General features: G+C 44.0%; 1 protein-coding gene across 3 annotated transcripts in view; it reads left to right on the plus strand.

Moving 5' to 3' along the window:
* Positions 1–19,104, plus strand: part of LOC137371396 (ankyrin repeat domain-containing protein 42-like) — a 77,114-nt gene extending 58,010 nt beyond the window's left edge. For all 3 annotated transcript variants that reach the window (XM_068033923.1, XM_068033922.1, XM_068033924.1), the window contains 5 exons: positions 2,613–2,718; positions 10,596–10,765; positions 11,462–11,588; positions 15,616–15,757; positions 18,277–19,104. In XM_068033923.1, the coding sequence (XP_067890024.1) occupies positions 2,613–2,718; positions 10,596–10,765; positions 11,462–11,588; positions 15,616–15,757; positions 18,277–18,402 (671 nt within the window). In that variant the 3' untranslated portion in view covers positions 18,403–19,104. The remainder of the gene's footprint in view (positions 1–2,612; positions 2,719–10,595; positions 10,766–11,461; positions 11,589–15,615; positions 15,758–18,276) is intronic.
* The last annotated feature ends 2,306 nt before the right edge of the window (positions 19,105–21,410 follow it).

A 21,410-nucleotide genomic window follows, 5' to 3' on the forward strand; every position in this document is an offset into this window, starting at 1 on the left:
TGAATTTTGTTGGGTAAGGATATTGAGGGATATGGAGCAAAGGCAGTTAATTGGAATTGGGGTTTGGACCAGCCATGATTTACCTGAATGGCGGAACGAGTTTGAGGGCCTGAATCATCTGCTTGTGTTCCTATGTAACTTTTGAAATGATGGGAAGGAATGATGTCAGACCGATCCATTCATCAGTTAAGTAATAGAAATTTGAAACAAACATTCGCTTCGTTGTTTTCTGTCGCTGTAATCATGTAACCTATTAGCATTGTTGCTATAACAATTGTAGACTACTTCTTGTACAAAATGCCTAAAAGGGGAATTTTAAATCCTGGGTGGGAATCATCTTGGATATTTGGGGGCTGCCAGCACAGGAGTTGCAGAAGGAGACCATTTTAATGGCCAAGCCTCATTAACATCCAGCCGGTTGGCTTTTCTCCCAAATGGGTGTTCAGAGGCAGCTTGCTGGCTTCAGGACTACTAAGATTGGGTGGCTGGAGACTGACAGGCAATCATATTAGTCACAGAGGGAGGGTTTGGTGGGTGTTGTGGGTGGTGGCTGGAGAGCTTGGGCAGCAACAGCCCAAACCTTCTTAGTGGGGCCCAGAGATGAAATCGTGCTCCTCTGAGCATTACGAAGATAACTTTTACACACCATATAGGGCCTCTGCTGGGTTGTGCTAGGGGCAATGTGCCCTGCTCAAACAACAGTTAATGATAGGACTCCATTTGCGTATATTGTGAGGCTTCTCAGCTGCCCAAGAAAACAGCAGTGTTAAAATAGTCATTGGGCAGCAACAAGCAGTAAATAAACCACGAGCATTTTAACTCCTGCTCCACCCAGTTTCCACCAAAAATTTGCTAAAAATGAAGATTGGTTTGAACACTACTGATAAATACAATAAAAGCAAAATACTGCAGATGCTGGAAATCTGAAATAAAAACAAAAAGTGCTGGAAATACTCAACAGGTCTGGCAGCATCTGTGGAGACAGAAGCAAGTGACCTTTCATCAGAACTGGCAAAGGTTAGAAAAGAATTAAGTTTTAAGCAAGTGAAGGGGAGGGGGGAGGTGAGGAGAGAACAAAGGGGAAGGTGTTTGATAGGGCAGGAGAGGTTAAATAACAAAGCTGTCCTGGGACAAAAGCAAAGAGTGTGTTAATGCTTGTGGTGAAAGACAAAGCATTAGTCCAGATAGAGTGTTAATAGCAGAATAATGAGCAGCTCTGACTACATGAAAAGCAGGCACATGGTTAAAAAATAAAATATTTTTTAAAAAAGGCCAGTTATGCTCTGAAGTTATTGAATTCAATGTTCAGTCCGCAAGGCTGTAGCATGCCTAATCGATAGATCAGTCTGCTCTTTGACTTGCGTTGATGTTCACTGGAACACTGGAGCAGGGCAAAGACAGAAATGCTGGCATGAGAGCGGGGTGGGGGTGGGGGGAGGGTTGGTGTGTTGAAATGGCAAGCAACTGGAAGCTTGGGGTCATGCTTTCGGACTGAGCGGAGGTGTTCTGCAAAGTGGTCACCCAATCTGCATTTGATCTCCCCAGTGTCGAGGACACTGCATTGTGAGCAGAAAATACAGTATTCTACATTGAAAGAAGTACAAGTAAATCGCTGCTACCCCTGTAAGGAATGTTTGGGGCCTTGGATAGTGAGGAGAGAGGAGGTAAAAGGGCAGGTATTACACCTCTTGTGATTGCATGGGAATGTGCCATGAAAAGGGGACGAGGTGTCAGGGATAATCGAGCAGTGGACCAGGATGTCGTGGAGGGAACGATCCCTTCGAAATGCTGACAGGGGTGGGGAGGGGAAGATGTATTTGGTGGTGCCATCATGCTGGAGGTGGCGGAAGTGGCGGAGGATGATCCTCTGGATGTGGAAGCTGGTGGGGTGGAAAGTGAAGACCAGGGAAACCCTGTCGCAGTTCTTGGAGGGAGGGGAAGGCGTGAGGGCAAAATGCGGGAAATGGGTCTGACAGGGTTGATGTCCTTGTCAACCACAGTGTGGGGTGGGGTGGGGGGGTGCAATCCTCGGTTGAAGAAAAAGGAAGACATATCAGCAGCGCTGTTGTGGAAGGTTGCATCATCAGAGCAGATGCGTCGGAGACAGAGAAACTGGGAGAATGGAATGGAATCCTTGCAGGAGGCAGGTGTAGTGTAGTGAACGTGTAGTCGAGGTAGCTGTGGGAGTCGGTGGTCTTACAATGAATATTAGTAGACAGCCTATCTCCAGAGATGGAGACAGAGAAGTCAGGGAAGGGAAGTGTCGGAGATGGACCAGGTAAAGGTGAGGGAAGGGTGGAAATTGGAAGCAAAGATGATAAAGTTTTCCAGTTCGGGGCGGGAGTAGGAGACGGAACCGATACAGTCATCAATGTACTGGAAAAAGAGTTGGGGGAGGAGGCCTGAGTAGGACTGGAACAAGGAATGTTTGACATATCCTACAAAAAGAGAGGCATAACTAGGACCCATGTGGGTACCCATAGCAACAACATAGTTGCTGTAACAGAAAGCACACAGCCAATAAAAGAGTCTTGGACATAAATTATATTTTGGTTTTTATTAATGGCAAGATTGAATTATATGTGACTGACACTTGTATGTACAATTCTTAGCTGCTGGACAAGGGCACATTGGCTGCCTGCAATGGCTCATAGAAATGGGAGGAGATCATCACATCAGAAATGATGCTGGAGAGACACCAAAGGACGTGGCTAAAAGGTAGTCAGTATTAGTTTTAGAATCTGGAGTGCTATTAGAAATGATGATCTTCTAACTACATCTGTAATGATGGGCCAAATTTTCATCTTGTGAGACCATATCTTGTACCATATCCAGCAATATGAGAAATTTGAGACTTTGCTTAGTCACTACCAAATATTTCATTTTAAAGTTATTTTAATAATTTGTGTTTCAGACAGGTTTTTGGGGAAAAACATTTTTGACTAACATCAGACAAGTTTTTCACAAAGTGAGAAATAGAAGGTGGTGATCTTTTACAGTAACAATGGTTGAGTGGTTTGTGCAGATCAATGAAGATTCAAAACCCTTGTGATAACTTAATAGAGTGCCAATAACTGAGTATAATTTATGAGTGTGCTGAACATTTTACTACAGTTCAAGAATCAAAGGAAATGTGGTATACTGTTAAAATACCTCATTGGTTACAGTTACACCGTAAGAATAACCTGAAATAAAATGACATGTGTTATGGACAGGTGAAAAATAATAGGAATGGTTCCCTCTTTTTCACCCCTTGACTGACTGAAGACAGAGTCTTTTTACAAAAAGAAGTGTTTTTAAATACTGAATGCTTTAATTGGCAAGAACAGACAAATGATAGGTTTTATTGTAAGTTTAAAAAAAATGTCTAGTATACAATACCCAAAATATACGCAACAACACCCACTCTTGCACTCACACAGATGCGCTGCACTCAAGAAAAGATAGAGATTATAAAGATAACATGCGTTAGGTCTGATGATTTTTAAAGAGTTCTCTCTTAAATTTGCTTTTCCCCGGGGTGAAGACTTGAAATGTTGCTGGCCTGTAATCTATTCCTTTGTTCACTGAAGAAAGATTTGGGAGGTTCAGAAAGATGGATGCGTTGTTGCAGTCTTTTTTTGTTATAATCCAGGCAAAGGTCAATGGCAAAGTCCTGGTACGATTTCACAGGTGGGGAATTGAAGGCCCAAACTCCAGTCTCTGCCTACATTTAGGGCAAAGCTGGTATTCTTAGGTAGGGTACTTTCTCTTAGATGGCATAAATGGACCTGCTTTGTCTGCCCAGAAAATGCCTTTATTAAAGCTCCTTATCAGAAACCTAGTTTCTATCATTTGACAATAGTTTCTCTTTCCATGGCCCTTAGAACATAAGAACATAAGAAATAGGAGCAGGAGTAGGCCATTCAGCCCCTCAAGCCTGTCCCACCATTCAATTAGAACATGGCTGATCTGTTCCAGGCCTCAACTCCTCTTTTGGGGCTGCTCTGCCTAACCCTTGACTCCCCGAGATTTCAAAAATCTATCTACCTCCTCCTTAAATACATTTAGTGACCTAGCCTCCACAACTGTCTGAGGCAGAGAATTCCAGAGATTCACCACCTTCTGAGAGAAGAAATTCCTTTGCATCTCAGTTTCAAATGTGTGCCCCCTTATTCTGTAACTATGTCCCCTAGTTCGAGATTTTGCCACTAGTGGAAACATCTTCTCAACATCTACCCTGTCAAGCCCCCTTAAAATCTTATATGTTTCTATAAGATCACCTCTCATTCTTCTAAACTCCAATGAATAAAGGCCTAACCTGTTTAGCTGTTCTTGACCCCTTCATCCCAGGAATCAGCCTAGTGAACCTTTTCTGAACTGCCTCCAATGCTAATATATCTTCCTTTAAATACGGGGATCAAAACTGTACGTAGTACTCCAGGTGTGGCCTCACCAACACCCTGTACAGTTGTAACAAGACTTCCCTATTTTTAAACTCTAACCCCCTAGCAGTAAAGGCCAAAATTCCATTTACTTTCCTAATTACTTGCTGCATCTGCATGCTAACCTTTTGTTTTTCATGTACAAGAACACCCAGATCCCTCGGTACTGCAGTATTTTGTAGTCTTTCTCCATCTAAATAATAATCTGCCTTTTTATTCTTCCTACCAAAGTAGATTACCTCACACTTTCCCACATTGAACACCATCTGCCAAGTTTTTGCCCACTCACTTAACCCATCTATATCCCTTTGCGGATTCTTTATGTCCTCATCACAACATGCCTTCCCACCTATTTTTGTATTGTCAGCAAATTTGGATACACTACACCCTGTCACTTCCTCTAAGTCATTAATATAGATAGTAAATAGTTGAGGCCCTAGGACCGATCCTTGTGGCACCCCACTAGTTACAGCTTTCCAACCTGAAAATGGCCCATTGATCCCGACTCTCTGTCTTCTGTGTGTTAGCCAGTCCTCAGTCCATGCCAACACATTATCCCCAATACCCTGAGCTCTTATTCTGTGCAATAACCTTTTATGTGGCATGTTATCAAACGTCTTCTGAAAATGCAAATACACTACATCTACTGGTTCCCCTTTATCCATTCTGCTTGTTATAACCTCAAAGAACTCTAACAGATTTGTCAAACATGATTTCCCTTTCATAAAACCATGTTGACTCTGTTGGATTGCATTATGCTTTTCTAAATGTCCTGCTATTTCTTCCTTAATAATGGACTCTAGCATTTCCCCAATGACTGATGTTAAGCTAACTGGTCTGTAGTTTCCTGCTTTCTGTCTCTCTCCTTTCTTGAACAGCGTCACGTTAGCGGTTTTCCAATCCGCTGGTACCCTACCGGAATCCAGTGAGTTTTGGTATTTATGACCAATGCCTCCACTATCTCTGCATCCACTTCTTTTAAAACCCTTGGATACATGCTATCAGGTCCTGGCAACTAGTCTGCCTTTAGTCCCATCAGTTTGTCAAGCACCTTTTCCCACATGATAGAGTTTGTTACAAGTTCCTCCCTCCCATTTACACCCTGTTCAGCTATTATTGTTGGGATGTTTATAGTGTCCTCCACCGTGAAGACTGATGCAAAATATTGGTTTAAATTACCTGCCATTTCACTGTTCCCTGTTATTAATTCCCCAGTCTCATCCTCTAAGGGTCCCACACTTACTTCAGCAACTCTCTTCCTTTTAATACACCCATAGAAGCTCTTACTGTTTGTTTTTATATTTCTTGCCAATTTACTCTCATAATCAATTTTCTCCCTCTTTATTAGTTTTTTAGTCATCCGCTGCTAGTTTCTAAAAAAATTCCCAATCTTCTGGCCTATCACTCGTTTTCGCCATATTGTACGCCTTTGTTTTTGATTTGATACTCTCCTTCACTTCCCTTGTTATCCACAGATGGTTCATCGTTCTCTTCGAGTCCTTCCTTCTGACTAGAATAAATGTTTGCTGAGTGTTATGAAATATCTGCTTAAAAGTCTGCCACTGACTTCTACTGACTTCCCCCGTATTCTATCTTCCCAGCCCGCTTTAGACAACTCTTTCTTCATACCTCTGTATTCGTCCTTGATTAAGTTTAAGACACTGGTTTGAGACCCGAGTTGCTCACCCACAAAATGAATTTGAAATTCTACCATGTTATGATCACTTCCCCCTAAAGGATCCTTAATTATGGGATCTCTTATTAATCCTACCTCATTACACAATACCAAATCTAAAATAGCCTGTTCCCTGGAAGCAATGTATTGCTCTAAGCAACAAACCCTGAGGCACTGTACAAATTTGTCTTCCATGCTACCCTTGCCAATTTGATTTGTCCAGTCTATATGTAGATTAAAATCACCCATGATGATTGCAGTGCCCTTATTACACACCTCCATTATTTCCTGATTAATATGTTGTCCGACAGAGAGGCAACTGTTTGGGGGCCTATAGACCACTCCCACCTGTGATTTCTTTCCCTTGTTATTCCTTATTTCCACCCAAACTGATTGTACATCACTATCTATTACACCTATATCATTCCTCATCTCGCCTTAATAAAGTAGAGCTTTTCACACCCATTCTTTGGAATTTGGATTTGGAGTCAAAAAACTGCCAATCAATTGGAGCAATGCAGCTATTGCTATAGAATGGGTCATTTACAGTTTAATGATTTCTCAGGGATGTATCCAGAAAGATCATTTGTATTTTAATGACTACTTCAAGACTTGTCCAGACATGAAAATTAGCTGAAGGTTCATGTAGTTCTATGTGTATTGGCAGGAAAGGAAAGGTTAAGGAAAATCCCAAGGCTTTTTATACATATATAAAGAGCAAGAGGGTAACCAGGGAAAGGGTTGGCCCACTCGAGGACAGCGATGGGAATCTATGCATGGAGCCAGAGGAAATGGGCGAGGTGCTAAATGAGTACTTTGCATCAGTATTCACCAAGGAGAAGGACTTGGTGGATGATGAGCCTAGGGAAGGGAGTGCAGATAGTCTCAGTCATCTCATTATCAGAAAGGAGGAGGTGTTGGGTGTCTTGCAGAGCATTAAGGTAGATAAGTCCCCAGGGCCTGATGGGATCTACCCTAGAATACTGAGGGAGGCAAGGGAAGAAATTGCTGGGGCCTTGACAGAAATCTTTGCATCCTCATTGGCTACAGGTGAGGTCCCAGAGGATTGGAGAATAGCCAATGTTGTTCCTTTGTTTAAAAAGGGTGGCAAGGATAATCCAGGAAATTACAGGCCGGTGAGCCTTACGTCAGTGGTAGGGAAACTATTAGAGAGGATTCTTCGGGACAGGATTTACTCCCATTTGGAAACAAATGAACTTATTAGCGAGAGACAGCATGTTTTTGTGAAGGGGAGGTCGTGTCTTACTAATTTGATTGAGTTTTTTGAGGAAGTGACGAAGATGATTGATGAGGGAAGGGCGGTGGATGTTGTCTATATGGACTTTAGTAAAGCCTTTGACAAGGTCCCGCATGGCAGACTGGTGCAAAAGGTGAAGTCACACGGAATCAGAGGTGAGCTGGCAAGATGGATACAGAACTGGCTCGGTCACAGAAGACAGAGGGTAACAGTGGATGGGTGTTTTTCTGAATGGAGGGATGTGACTAGTGGTGTTCCGCAGGGATCAGTGCTGGGACCTTTGCTCTTTGTAGTATATATAAATGATTTGGAGGAAAATGTAGCTGGTCTGATTAGTAAGTTTGCGGACGACACAAAGGTTGGTGGAGTTGCGGATAATGATGAGGATTGTCAGAGGATACAGCAGGATATTGATCGGTTGGAGACTTGGGCGGAGAAATGGCAGATGGAGTTTAATCCGGAGAAATGTGAGGTAATGCATTTTGGAAGGTCTAATGCAGGTGGGAGGTATACAGTAAATGGCAGAACCCTTAGGAGTATTGACAGGCAGAGAGATCTGGGCGTACAGGTCCACAGGTCACTGAAAGTGGCAACGCAGGTGGATAAGGTAGTCAAGAGGCATACGGCATGCTTGCCTTCATCGGTCGGGGCATAGAGTATAAAAATTGGCAAGTCATGTTGCAGCTGTACAGAACCTTAGTTAGGCCACACTTAGAATATTGCGTGCAATTCTGGTCGCCACACTACCAGAAGGACGTGGAGACTTTGGAGAGGGTACAGAGGAGGTTTACCAGGATGTTGCCTGGTCTGGAGGGCATTAGCTATGAGAGGTTGGAAAAACTCGGATTGTTTTCACTGGAACGACGGAGGTGGAGGGGCGACATGATAGAGGTTTACAAAGTTATGAGTGGCGTGGACAGAGTGGATAGTCAGAAGCTTTTTCCCAGGGTGGAAGAGTCAGTTACTAGGGGACATAGGCAAAGTTTAGAGGGGATGTGCGAGGCAAGTTTTTTACACAGAGGGTGGTGAGTGCCTGGAACTTGCTGCCAGGGGAGGTGGTGGAAGCAGATTCGATAGCAACGTTTAAGAGACATCTTGACAAATATATGAATAGGAAGGGAATAGAGGGATATGGGCCCCTGAAGTGCAGAAGGTGTTAGTTTCGGCAGGCATCAAGATCAGCGCAGGCTTGGAGGGCCGAATGGCCTGTTCCTGTGCTGTACTGTTCTTTGTTCTTTGTCACCCGATCTCTCTCTTACTTCATTTTGTTTACAAGAAAAGTGTCAGATTCGGGTTTACATGCGAACATACGAACATATGAATTAGGAGCAGGAGTAGGCCACTCGGCCCCTCAAGCCTGCTCTGCCATTCAATAAATTCATGGCTGAACTCCACATTTCCACCTACTCCCAATAACCTTTCATCCCCTTGCTTATCAAGAATCAATCAACCTCTGCCTTAAAAATATTCAAAGACTCTGCTTCCACCAACTTTTGAAGAAGAGAATTCCAAAGACTCTCAATCCTCTGAGAGTTTAGTTCATAAGTTCATTTTATAATTCATAAGTTTGGATTGTGTGGGCGTTACACAGGGAATAAATGGTATGGAAATGAAAACTGCAATTGCATTGTCTCAAACCACTTGTATTCAACTCGAGCTCTATTCACTGCTTCTGATTCTCATCTTAGACAGAGGCTGTTGTGCTCCTGAAGGTTAATGAAAAACTGTTGCTTAATAAAAGTCTTCACTTACTTGTACAAAATGTTTATTACTTCAGATGACATAATGCTACAGAGTAAAATCTGGAAAAAACAGAGTTGGAAATGTATGATATTGAGAAACTAAGCACAGTCTCCTTGGAGGCTTGAGAGACTCCCATTGTTAGTGTTTGTGATTTGATTTCACATCCTGGTTCTGAAAATCCATGGATATTCCAGAAGACACTCCGCCTAACCTCAACAGGGATCCACTAAAATAGTCAAAGGCCTGGACACACTTAGGCTGAGATTTTGTCTTGGTGACAGAGGTCTTGACCAGTGGCAAAAGTGCTGGCGAGAGCCCACGTCGTCTCCTCTGAGGAAGGCCCGCCCGATCAAGTGCCAATTAGGCACTTAAGTGGTCAGTGGCAGGCTTTCCTGGTATCAAGGACCCCGATTGCGGAAATCCCACCTGCTGAGAGCTGTAGGTCAATCAGAGGCTGGGAGTTCTTTAACTGAGTAGCGCCATGGTGGAGACAGTGGCTGCTGTCAGTAGAGCACCCACCCAAAGCCCTGGAACCAGGCCACAGGTAAGTCAGGGTGCGAGGGATTTCACTGGGTGGGGGTCGCGGGGGAGGGGGTGTAGGGGGGGATTGGCAACAAGGGCAGGGGGTGGTTCTCAGTGGGCCACCCCCCCTTTCCAATGCTGGGTCCCTCATTCAGGCACTAATGAGCGACCTCCATCCCCACCCCCTGTCCCTGGAGCCGGCAAGCAACCTGCACGAGTTTGCTTGGCGTGCTCCCTGTGTGGTAACATGCTCACCTGCTGCTGGGCTAATTCCGGTGGCGGTGGGATGACTCCCTTAATTGGACATTAATTGCCCACTTAAGGGCCTCAGTTGACAGCGCACAGGCCTTCCTGCCCCAGACTTAATTTGGTTGCAGGCAGAAAGGTGGCGGGGTTTTTTCCCCACTCCCCGCAACCATCCCACCCGATTTTATGCTCTCCCCGCCTTCAAACACGCTGTGGGGTAGAGCATAAAATTCCCCCCATAGCGTGCTCACATTTTCAGGAAACCTTGTGGGGTGGAGTCTCTGTTTGACTTAAGCAAGGCCATTAAAAGAGGGCAAAAGGACACTGAAAGTTGAAGTTCATGTGTTCCAGGCCTTCATTGGGACTCACCATTTGGTCAGTGCAGGTACTTCAGGGTGTGAGGGATTTCGTGGGGTGTGAGTTGCAGGGGAGGGGGGGTGTAGGGGGGTTGGCAGCAAGGGCAGGGGGTAGACCAGGTGTCCTACCCAACTCACTGGTGGTTTTGGTGCCCACTTGGAGTTACTTGCCATGATCTTGTCCTGGGCTCATAAGGATTTGAATACCAGATTAATTTTTTTTAAAGATGCCCCAGTAGAATAGGGCAGCTGTACTTGGTTTCCAGGGGGACTGGTAGTAATTGCAAGAGTTAGGTTCAAACCAGAAACAGTTCTTATGCTTGTATAGGACAAATCCAGCACAAACTGACCCTTGGATTGCTACAATGCAGATTTTCCCAGTTGGCGGCTGTTAATCTCCTGGGAGGAGGCATAGATGATGATTCTGATGAAGAGCTGAATAAAGACAATCCCAGTTTCTTTGACCAACATGGGATTGAAGGGAGTACAGATAATCAGAACAACATTAGCCTGAGTGCTGGTCAGAAGAGGGAGGCAAGGAGTAAGTTGATATTCTTTGCGTGCTTTACATTAAACAATATGTAATCCTCCATTGGAATACCAGCAGGTTGAATTACTGTTCTGTTCAGGACTTGCCTACCTATCTCATTGTATTTTAAAGTGGGCTGTCGAGATTTACAGTCGCTACTATGACATTTAAAAGCAGACCCGGAAGAACAATTCAAAATTTATAAGTAATCATTTTGTCGTCTTTGTGATATAGGCACAATCCCTTCAATTTTGTTTTGGCAGAAGTTAAGTTCCCCTCTCCCCTTTTCTCTCACCCCTTCCCTGTTTCAAATCCTGTAATGGGCCCTGATGTTTTTGCCTTCCCACACCACACCTTCAACTCTCCGTAGAGCAGACGCCAAGATGATATTGGGTCTCTGAAGTGCTTACTGTGTTAAATTAGCTGGCAGTCATTTGTTTCTCCCTCCTCACAGATTGTTTCCCTATCATCTGCATGATGCATGTTCCTTTTGCTTTGAAGGAAAATTCCAAAATATGCAGCGCTAATTAATACTTTATTGTAGCGTTATTTTTCTGGAGTCTATATATTTCCTTGTTTTTCACAAATACTTATTGGTGTTTAGCTTAAAACCCAATTCCAGCATTCTCCTACTATACTTGCACATGTGGAAGCATTCTGTAATGCAATATTTTTCTCTTACTCAACATTTTGTGTTCATCAATGCAGTGAGGGCCTACGAAAAGATTGAAAACTTTGTGCGGTTATTAGAAATTGCAAAAAGCAACTACAGACAACTTGGAGGTATGCTGGAGGAAGACCAGCTCCGGAGGAAGGAAGAAAAAGAAGCAGAAAGGTAATTATCACGTGCAACCTTTTATCACTATGAAAGTAATTTTTAGAGTGTGCGCTGTCATCGGAGAAGCTCACTCCCTGCAAAAATCAGAAAATAATGGCTGTGCTGCCCATGAGTTTCTGTCCATTGAAATTAATATATGGAAATCGCCAAAGAGGTTTCCCACCACCAGCATGCAGCCTGAAAATATATGCTTAAGTAAAAGCTGAATTGATCATTCTCTTGTTAATATAGTAAACTGTTGTTTAGTACAGCAGTTTGGGAAAACAACTGTATACTTCCTGGTACCAAAATGACCAACTGTAATTTAGGGGATTAGCCTTAAATTAAACTGAATTACAGTTATATCTGCAAAGAATAGTAATAAAAAAAATTAAAGGCTTTTTATCTGAATGCTCGAAGCATTCACAATAAGAAAAATGAGCTAAGCAATCCCATAACCAACGGATCAGATCTAAGCTCTGCAGTCCTGCCACATCCAGTCGTGAATGGTGGTGGACAGTGAAACAACTAACTGGAGGAGGTGGCTCCACAAATATCCCCATCTTCAATGACGTGGAATCCCAGCACATCAGTGCAAAAGATAAGGCTGAAGCATTTGCAACAATCTTCAGCCAGAAGTGCCGAGTTGATGATCCATCTCGGCCTTCTCCCGAAGTCCCCAGCATCAGAGATGCCAGTCTTCAGCCAAGTTGATTCACTCCGTGTGATATCAAGAAATGACTGAAGGCACTAGATGCTGCAAAGGCTATGGGCCCTGACAACATTCCGGCAACAGTGCTGAAGACCTGTGCTCCAGAACTTGTCGTGCCCCTAGCCAAGCTATTCCAGCACAGCTACAGCACTGGCATCTACTCGGCAGTGTGGCAAATTCCCCAGGTATGTCCTGTACACAAAAAGCAGGACAAGTCCAGCCTGGCCAATTACCGCCCCATCAGTCTACTCTCAATCATCAGTAAAGTAATGGAAGGTGTCGTCGACAGTGCTATCAAGCGGCACTTGCTTAGCAATAACCTGCTCACTGGTGCTCAGTTTGGGTTCCACCAGGGCCGCTCAGCTCCTGACCTCATTACAGCCTTGGTTCAAACATGGACAAAAGAGCTGAACTCATGAGGTGAGGTGAGAGTGACTGCCCTTGATATCAAGGCAGCATTTGACCGAGTTTGGCATCAAGGAACCCTAGCAAACCCCAGTTAATGGGAATCAGGGAGAAAACTCTCTGGTTGGAGTCGTACCTAACGCAAAAGAAGGTAGTTGTGGTTGTTGGAGGTCAATCATCTCAGCTCCAGGACATCACTGCAGGAGTTGCTCAGGGTAGTGTCCAAGGTGAACCGTCATCAGCTGCTTCATCGATGACCTTCCTTCAATCATAAGGTCAGAAGTAGGGATGTTTGCTGATGATTGCACAATGTTCAGCACCATTGGCGACTCCTCAGATACTGAAGCAGTCCGTGTAGAAATGCAGCAAGACCTGGATAATATCCAGGCTTGGGCTGATAAGTGGCAAGTAACATTTGCGCCACACAAGTGCCAGGCAATGAACATCTCCAACAAGAGAGAACCTAACCATCTCCCCTTGCCATTCAATGGCAATACCATCGCTGAATCCCCCACTATCAACATCCTGGGGGTTACCATTGACCAAAAACTGAACTGGAGTAGCCATATAAATACCGTGGCTACAAGAGCAGGTCAGAGGCTAGGAATCCAGCGATGAGTAACTCACCTCCTGACTCCCCAAAGCCTGTCCACCATCTACAAGGCACAAGTCAGGAGTGTGATGGAATACTCTCCACTTGCCTGGATGGGTGCAGCTCCAACAACACTCAAGAAGCTCGACACCATCCAGGACAAAGCAGCCCGCTTGATTGGCACCCCATCCACAAACATTCACTCCCTCCACCACCGGCGCACAGTGGCAGCAGTGTGTACCAACTACAAGATGCACTGCAGCAACGCACCAAGCCTCCTTAGACAGCACCTTTCAAACCCGTGACCTCTACCACCTAGAAGGACAAGGGCAGCAGATGCATGGGAACACCACCGCCAGCAAGTTCCTCTCCGAGCCACACACCATCCTGACTTGGAACTATATTGCCATTCCATCACTGTCGCTGGGTCTAAGTCCTGGAACTCCCTTCCTAACTGCACATGGACTGCAGCAGTTCAAGAAGGCAGCTCACCACCTTCTCACTAAAGCTTGGGGCATCCACCGCAAAGGCTCAATGGGGAAAGACAGCTGTGTAAAGTCCTCCCACCATAGTGAACTGAGGGGCTGGATCCATGGGAAACCCTTTGGGCTGTATACACCAAATATGGGTTTGCCGTAAAACTTATACGGCATGTAAAATGGAATGGAAAGGTTGTGAGGCAACTCACTCCTGTATTGAAGAAAACTGATTTTCCTTTGCACTTTTTGGAATGTCAACTGGGTGCTGTTTTGAACTGTTTTGTAATGTATTTTTGTTTTTACAGATTTTTATGAATAATGTATATTTTTGGAGAAAAAAATGTTCAGAGGGACTTGGCTGTACTTGTACAAGGAACACAGAAAGTTAGCATGCATGTACAACAACCAATTAGGAAGGCAAATGGCATGTTTCCCTTTATTGCAAGGGGATTGGAGTACAAGAATAAGGAAGTTGTAAAGGGCTTTGGTCAGACCACAACTGGAGTACAGGGTAGAGTTTTGTTCTCCTTATTTAAGGAAGGATATACTTGCATTGGATGCGGTACAGTGAAGGTTCACTAGATTAGTTCCTGGGATGAGAAGGTTGTCCTATGATGAGAGGCTGAGTAAATTGGGCCTATACCCTCTGGAGATTTGAAGAATGAGAGATGATCTCATTTAAACTTAAAAGATTATGAAGGTGTTTGACAGGGTGTGTTAATGGTGTGTTGAAAGACAAAGCATTAGTACATTTAGGATGTTAACGGACTGTACTAATGCTTTGTCTTTCAACCATTAACATATTGTTTGCTTTTGCTCCACGACCTTCTGGTCAGCTATTCTGTGACCTTGTCCTATCTACACCTCCTTTGTTATCTCTTGCCCCATCCCCGCTTTACTTGCTTATAACCTTTTTACATTTCTAATATTTGCCAGTTCTGAAGAAGGGTCACTGACCTGAAACGTTAACTCTGCTTCTCTATCCACAGATGCTGCCAGACCTGCTGAGTATTTCCAGCATTTCTTGTTTTTATTTCAGATTTCCAGCATCCGCAGTATTTTGCTTTTATTAAAGTTAGAAATGTAATAGGTTTTAAGTAGGGCACCTTGGGAGAGTGGAAAAAGAACAAAAGGGAAGGTCTTTGATAGGGAGCCATTAAATGAGAAAAGAGTTGTTGGGGCAGTGCCAAAGGGACAAGTAAAGAGACAAAAGATGTGTCCAGAGGAGCCGTAAATGACAGAATCTTGAACAGCTGCCATCGGAAGGCAAAATAAGAGGGGGAAAAAAATGAAAAACAAGATTAAGGCAGCAACATAAGTTTAGTTACAAGCTTGCAATCTAGATTGGAAGAATGCTACTCCTGGGGATGAAGGGAAGAACTTAGAATCCAGAACTGTTTTTAACTAAGGTTCATTGTGCTTTTGTAAGATGAGCAGGTATCCTGACAGATACCTGCCATAGTGGGTCCCTGATATAAAAGAGCCATGAATGCTCCCCATTGCCTCTTTATGAATCTGGTGTCATTCTTTTCTGTAAGGCACAGAGACAGTCTGTGCTGAGTCAGCTGCAGCCAGGGTAGCAGTTAGGCTGTTGCAATTAGCAGCAGCAACCCTCAGCTAAGAAAAAGATCATCAGCCAAGACTTCCACTCTTGATCATTGTACAGCAAAGTGCACACATGTAGAGGTTGTGTCAGGACTCAGCTGTAAGTTTTGCCATAGTTATATAAGATTCCTGGCACTGACTGTCAAAGCTCACAGTGTTTAGAATTTTTTTTCTTGGGTGGGGAGCAGCATTTAGAAAATATTTCTCATGTAAGGAAGGTGATGATGTAGAATGGCGTTTTCTTTTGCATAGAATGCTGCAGGAGTTGCGGGCTCAACTGGAGTATGAGCGCTTGCGCCGGGAGAAGCTGGAGTGTCAGCTGGATGACTGTCGAGCTGAGATAGGACATTTGAATCAGTGTCTGGAAAAGCTGAAGACATCTGATGGCTCTGTGGTGAGTTGGTTATACTAGTTCAGCTGGTTTGAAGCTTGCTTGTATTTTAGGAGAATCTTAACAAAGTAGGACCTTTGCTGCAAATAGAGACATGTTGCCGAAGCTTTTCGTCTTGCACTCATCAGGACAATCGCAAGAATAACCAATGCAAGGGAAAACAACAACTTATACTGCATGAGAAGAGAGTGCTGATTGATTGGCAAGTGAACTCTGATTGGTAGAGGCATTACCATGGCAAATGCATCAGTTTAGGGTGACTGACAGTTAACTGCCAAGCTTTGTTTAAAATTTAAACCAGGCAGCTTGACTCTGATTGGTCAAGGCATTGCCTGAGGAATGAACCAGTGAATGGCTGTCACTTATTTTGTTCAGCTGAAACAAGCGCAATGTTTGTACATATTCATTCTATTTGCAAAGAACAGGGCCCTGTGTATTAATATATGTAGTTTCCAGTATGCACAGATGCGCCACACTGTGACCCCTACTGACAATCGTAAATTGGCTGTCAGCGTAATTCTTAACACACTGAGGATTATTCAGCAAATGTTGTCCAATCGCGGAATCACATCTAATGTTGGACACTGTGTTTTGAGTTTTGCAAACACGGGCTGGTTGGGTATGGCCTGTACTTTGCCCGTTGTGAACAGCAGAAGGGACATGTTGTTTGAGACTGTTTATAAAACATTTTTGGTTTTCTTTGATTTTACTTACCAATATATGCCCTCTCTTTGCTTTCTTTGATTGGCCAGGTTAGATTTCTGATATTTTTCATGTAGATGGGACTTGATCAAACTTCCACGTTATCGAGTAGATCTAATATCACAGCTGCATTTAAACAGCATGGCTAGGTGGGATGGTTAGTTTTTGTCTCTGCTCATCTGCTGAAACCTTCATCCAAGCCTTTGTTACCTCTAGACTTGACTACTCCATTGCTTCCTGGCTGGCATCCCACCTTGCAATCTCTGTAAACTTTATTAGAGTGGCTTTGCAGGGTGGTTAGTTCTGTTATGCTTGTCTTTGACAATGTGGCTGAGGTGACGTCAGGGTCCATAACCATCACTGTGTCCAGTGCACTCAGCCGCTTCTGAATGTCACAAGGAGTGAACCAAATTGTCTGTTAAAATGATGGGACCTTAGGAGGAGCCTGAATGGCATTATCTGCTTATCACTTTATTCTGAAGACCTTTGCAAACACTTCATCCTTGTCTCTTGCACTCACATACTGGGCTCCATCATAGTTGATGATGGGAATGTTCATGAAGCCTTCTTCGCCTCTGTTCTTGACTGGGTGTTGTAGGACTTATAGATCTTTGTTCCAATGTTTGGTTGTGGACCACTTAGTTCTCTATGGCTTTCTGCTTTTGTTTATCACTGTGTATCACGGGGATGGTGCCACATTCTAAAGTATGCCTGCTACGGCTTTTGACATGTCCCTCTACATTCTGTGTAGGTGGGTTGGTGAGGTAAAGGTCAACTAGGTTACTGTGTGGGTCTTGTTGCTCAGTTGGTAGCACAATTGCCTATGAGGCAGAAGGGTCCAGGTTCGAGTTACACTCCAGGTCTATCAGTCTGTTAATCAGCCTCTGAATCCTTCCATTACTCCACATTATTGTCCAAGGGAAAGATTGTGAGGATATAAAAAACAGCTAGGTTACTCACTTGTGTTGGTTCACTCACTGTGTGATGGAGGTCAGGTTTTGTAACTATGCCCTTCAGGAGTCGGTCAGCGATGGTACTAATTAGCCATTTTTTAGTATTGGACATTGAAGTCCCCATCTCAGGGTACATTCTGCTCCTGTCCTCCCTCAATGCTTCCTCCAAATGATGTTCAACGTGGAGGAGTGTTGATTCATCAGTTGGGGGGGATTGTAGATGGTAGTTAGTCTTGTTTGACCTGAAGATTTCAGACTTAATGAGATTTAGAGTAAATATTGAGGCCTCCCAGGACCGAGCCCACCCAACTGTATATCCCTTTGTCCTCACCTCTCATCCTGCTGTTTGGGCAGGATATACCAGGGATGCTGGTGGAGCTGTCTGGGATGTTGGTTGATAGATGTTACTCCGTGAGAATGATTGTCAGGCTGGTAATCTGTGGGACAGTTCTTCCAACTTGGGCAGCAATCCTTAAATTTTAAGATGCCTTTACAGAATTGACTGGATTCGGATTGCCTGAGTTCTGCAGTGATTGTTTACAACTGAATGTCTTGCTAGGCCACTTTAGAGTATATTAAGAGTCTGCCATGTAGTGTAAGACACCAGACTGGTTAGGTTAGGTGTGGCAAGATTCCTACCTGAGGACATTAATGAACCAGTTGCATTTTTAAGACAACCTTGCAGCTTTGATAGTCATTTGTCCTGGTGCTAGCCCATAATTTACTAGATTTTTGATTGTATAGTGTTAATTGTATAATGTTATTGCTGTGCATCAGTAGAAGTGCACAGTTCTTGCAAGCAGATAGTGTGTACCAGAGCTTCATTTTTTTTTGCTAGGTCAATTTATACCTATTTTTCCTTTGCAGGAAGAGAGTTTTGAAGAGCCAGGTAAAGAGAAAAAAAAAGTAAAGAAGAAGCAGACGGTCAATTCTGGAGGTGTGTTTGTGCGGCGTCTCCTCGACAGGAGCAGCGCCAACCCCAGACCTCTCTGACATCACATGTTCAAAGTTACCATCAGATCCAGATTATAGTCTCACTTGCACATAAATTGCTCCCTTATTTTGCAGTCTCTTATTAAAAAAAACTGACAGTCACTGTCTTATTTTGCAATATAGGAATTTTGGAACACATTTTGTTGGTTGTTAATATTTGTTATTTTCCTGATCATTTTATTTTACTTTAAAATTGTTTTATGTATTTATTCAGTAACTTTTCCATTTTTAAATCAGTAATTTTACACAATATAATTCAAGTACTTCTACATCAGGTCACTCGCATTCATCATGTGAATCAAATATCATCTGCACTGTCATCTAATTTGACCTGTGGTGCTGAATATAATTGATGTCCTTAATTTAGATGCAAAATTACATCACAGAATAGCTATAATAATTTGGTATTGGCATTTGCAGAAATATATTAATACTTGCAATTATGAAGAAAAGCCTTTCAATTTGTACTTTAAAAAAAAATCATATTTTTTGCAAAATGTTACATTTATAATAGCATTGCTGAAGCTTTAAAAACATATCACTAAAACATAACATGCCAAGTTTAGGCTAGAGACTTCTGAAGGTGTAAAAAGCTCTGATTGGTTCTTGCTCCATTCTATTTTGCTAGCCATGAGTGGAGGTTCTGTGCTGAGACGGGGGGGGGAGTGGAAAGAGGAAAAGTGAAGGAATGAGAGGTGTGAGAAGGGAGTAGGAGGGAAAAGGAGGGTGGATGAGGGGGGAGAATGAGTAAGGATGGGGAGGATGAGGAGTGTATGGGGAGAATAGAAAGAGGTGCTCCCTTGATAGAGGCAACATAAAAATTAAAAATAAACTCCACTTTGAGCATAGGCGACTTATGCTGCAGCCGGGGGCAGAGGGGTGCCTGGCCTGTTTATTACGTCAGGAGCTGGTGCCTAAACATAAGCAGCTAGTTAGGGGCTAGGAGGAGAATGACAGCAGCTGCAAGGGCTGTCATCTGAACAAGGTTTACCATTATCACTACCTGGAGGAACTCAGAACGATTAGTGACATTGCAGGGCAAAAGTGAAATTGAAAATTTCAAATACATTTAAAATTTAATGTAATCTTTCATCCTTATGTATTAAACTTACCTTTACCAAAATAGCTGACACCACAGTAGGCTCAGAACTTCGGTCTGCTCTGCAATGCTGCCTGATGACCAGTGCCTGTTGCTGTATGTAGTCTGACATCAGTGCTTGGCATTTTCTTAGGAGTTCTCCTGATTGGCTGCCATAATGTTGGCAAATTCTGTTTACACATATGCATGGACAGGGTTTTTATGATCTAGCAGCCACCAATCGGGAAAGCCCTCCAGGAAATTTGCCCAAGTCTTTCAATCCCATCTTGTAACTGATGTTAGATTCATAGTTTATACAACAGGAGGCCATTCAGCCCTTTTGAAAGTTATGTTTTAATCTGCTTCCATCGCTGTTTCACATATTGCATTCCTGATTGTAACTTGGCGTAAAATAAAATTGTCCTCATATCCCTCCTTTGACAATGATGTAAATCGGAATCCACTGGTATTGACCCTCCCGCCAGCGGAAACAGTTTCTCCCTATCAAAACCCTTCATAATTTTGAACTCCTCTATTAAATCTCCCCTTAACCGTCTCTGCACCAAAAGAACAATCCCAGCTTCTTTAGTCTCTCCAGGTAACTGTAGTCCTTCATCCCTGGTGCCATTCTAGTAAAGCTCTGCACCTTCCCCAAGGCCTTGTCATCCTTCCTTAACTTATGGTTGGGAATTTGGATGCCAAGTTGCAAGCAGTTTGAAGGTGGCTGTTGACAGTTACTGAGCCCATCTGTGTGAGGGACAATGGCCGTAATTTTACAGTGGATGGATGGGAACCAGACTCCGACGTGAAAGTCAGTGGTGAACCCGCTTCCGCCTAGCCTAGGGATCCGTCCCATATTTTACAGATCCCCAGGCTTTAATTGTCCCGAGGCGGGACTTCCATCCACTTGAGGGAGGAGGTCCAGCCTCAGTGAGCTGCCGGCCAATCAGTGGGCTGGCAGCTGTTAGTCCCAGCAGCACCACTGGGAGCAGTGGCCACTGCTGGGACTGCAGCCAAGCCGACGCCATGGATCAGGGAGGGAAGGTAAGTAGGGGCATGCCTCACCAGGGGGATTGGTCCTTCCCTGGTGAGGCTGGAGTGGTCCTTTGGGGGGAGGGGGGTGTCTTGGGTCTCGGGGGTGGGTTCAGAGGCGGGGCAGCCCTCAATCAGGCACCCTGTGCCTGACTGCCATGCCCCCTTACCCCGGGGCGCGGAAAGGCTGGCAGCTATCGCTGGGCGGCCTTTCACGTCCCCAGCACACCCACTCGTCACGGTTAAAATACCTGTGGAGGCGGGCGAGGGCCCGTTTCCCACCCCCGCCTGACCGCCGTAAACTTGTCCAGAGGTGGAATCGGGGTGGGTAGGCCTCCTGGAGCCTGCCGATCAATTTTACACCGCCCCCTTGCCACCAACCGACCTGCTGGGGCAGTGTAAAATTCTGGCCAATATCAGAGGATGGAAGTCAATGGGGTCAGCGGGGATTGTTGTGGGGAAAATTGTTAGGTGTGAGCAAGGAAATTCTATGCAGTGACTATTCTGTTGTTCAACTGAAGAGCAAGGAACTAGAGATTTAGGTTGGAATGGGCTGTGTTGGCCAAGCCACTACTGTTAACAAGTGGCCTGGGAGGATTAAGACAAATCTAAAATAAAATGTACTCAAATGTTGAAATATCAAGACGTAAATAAATTTTTTTAAGCTGCTTAGTCCAAAGAAAAAGCTGGCTGATACTGCAAATACTTTGATGCAGAGGCACCTGGTGGCCAGGCAGTGGAACTGCAAAGCAGATTCAACTAGACATTACTGACATTTGCTAAGACTTTAACACTGAAAATCCCATCACATCATTGCACCACCTTTACATAGAATATACAGCACAGAAACGGGCCATTTGGCCCAGTCAGTCCATGCTGCTGTTTATGATCCACTGTA

The sequence above is a fragment of the Heterodontus francisci genome, chromosome 6 (assembly GCF_036365525.1).
Source record: "Heterodontus francisci isolate sHetFra1 chromosome 6, sHetFra1.hap1, whole genome shotgun sequence".
In the NCBI taxonomy this organism is placed as follows: domain Eukaryota; kingdom Metazoa; phylum Chordata; class Chondrichthyes; order Heterodontiformes; family Heterodontidae; genus Heterodontus; species Heterodontus francisci.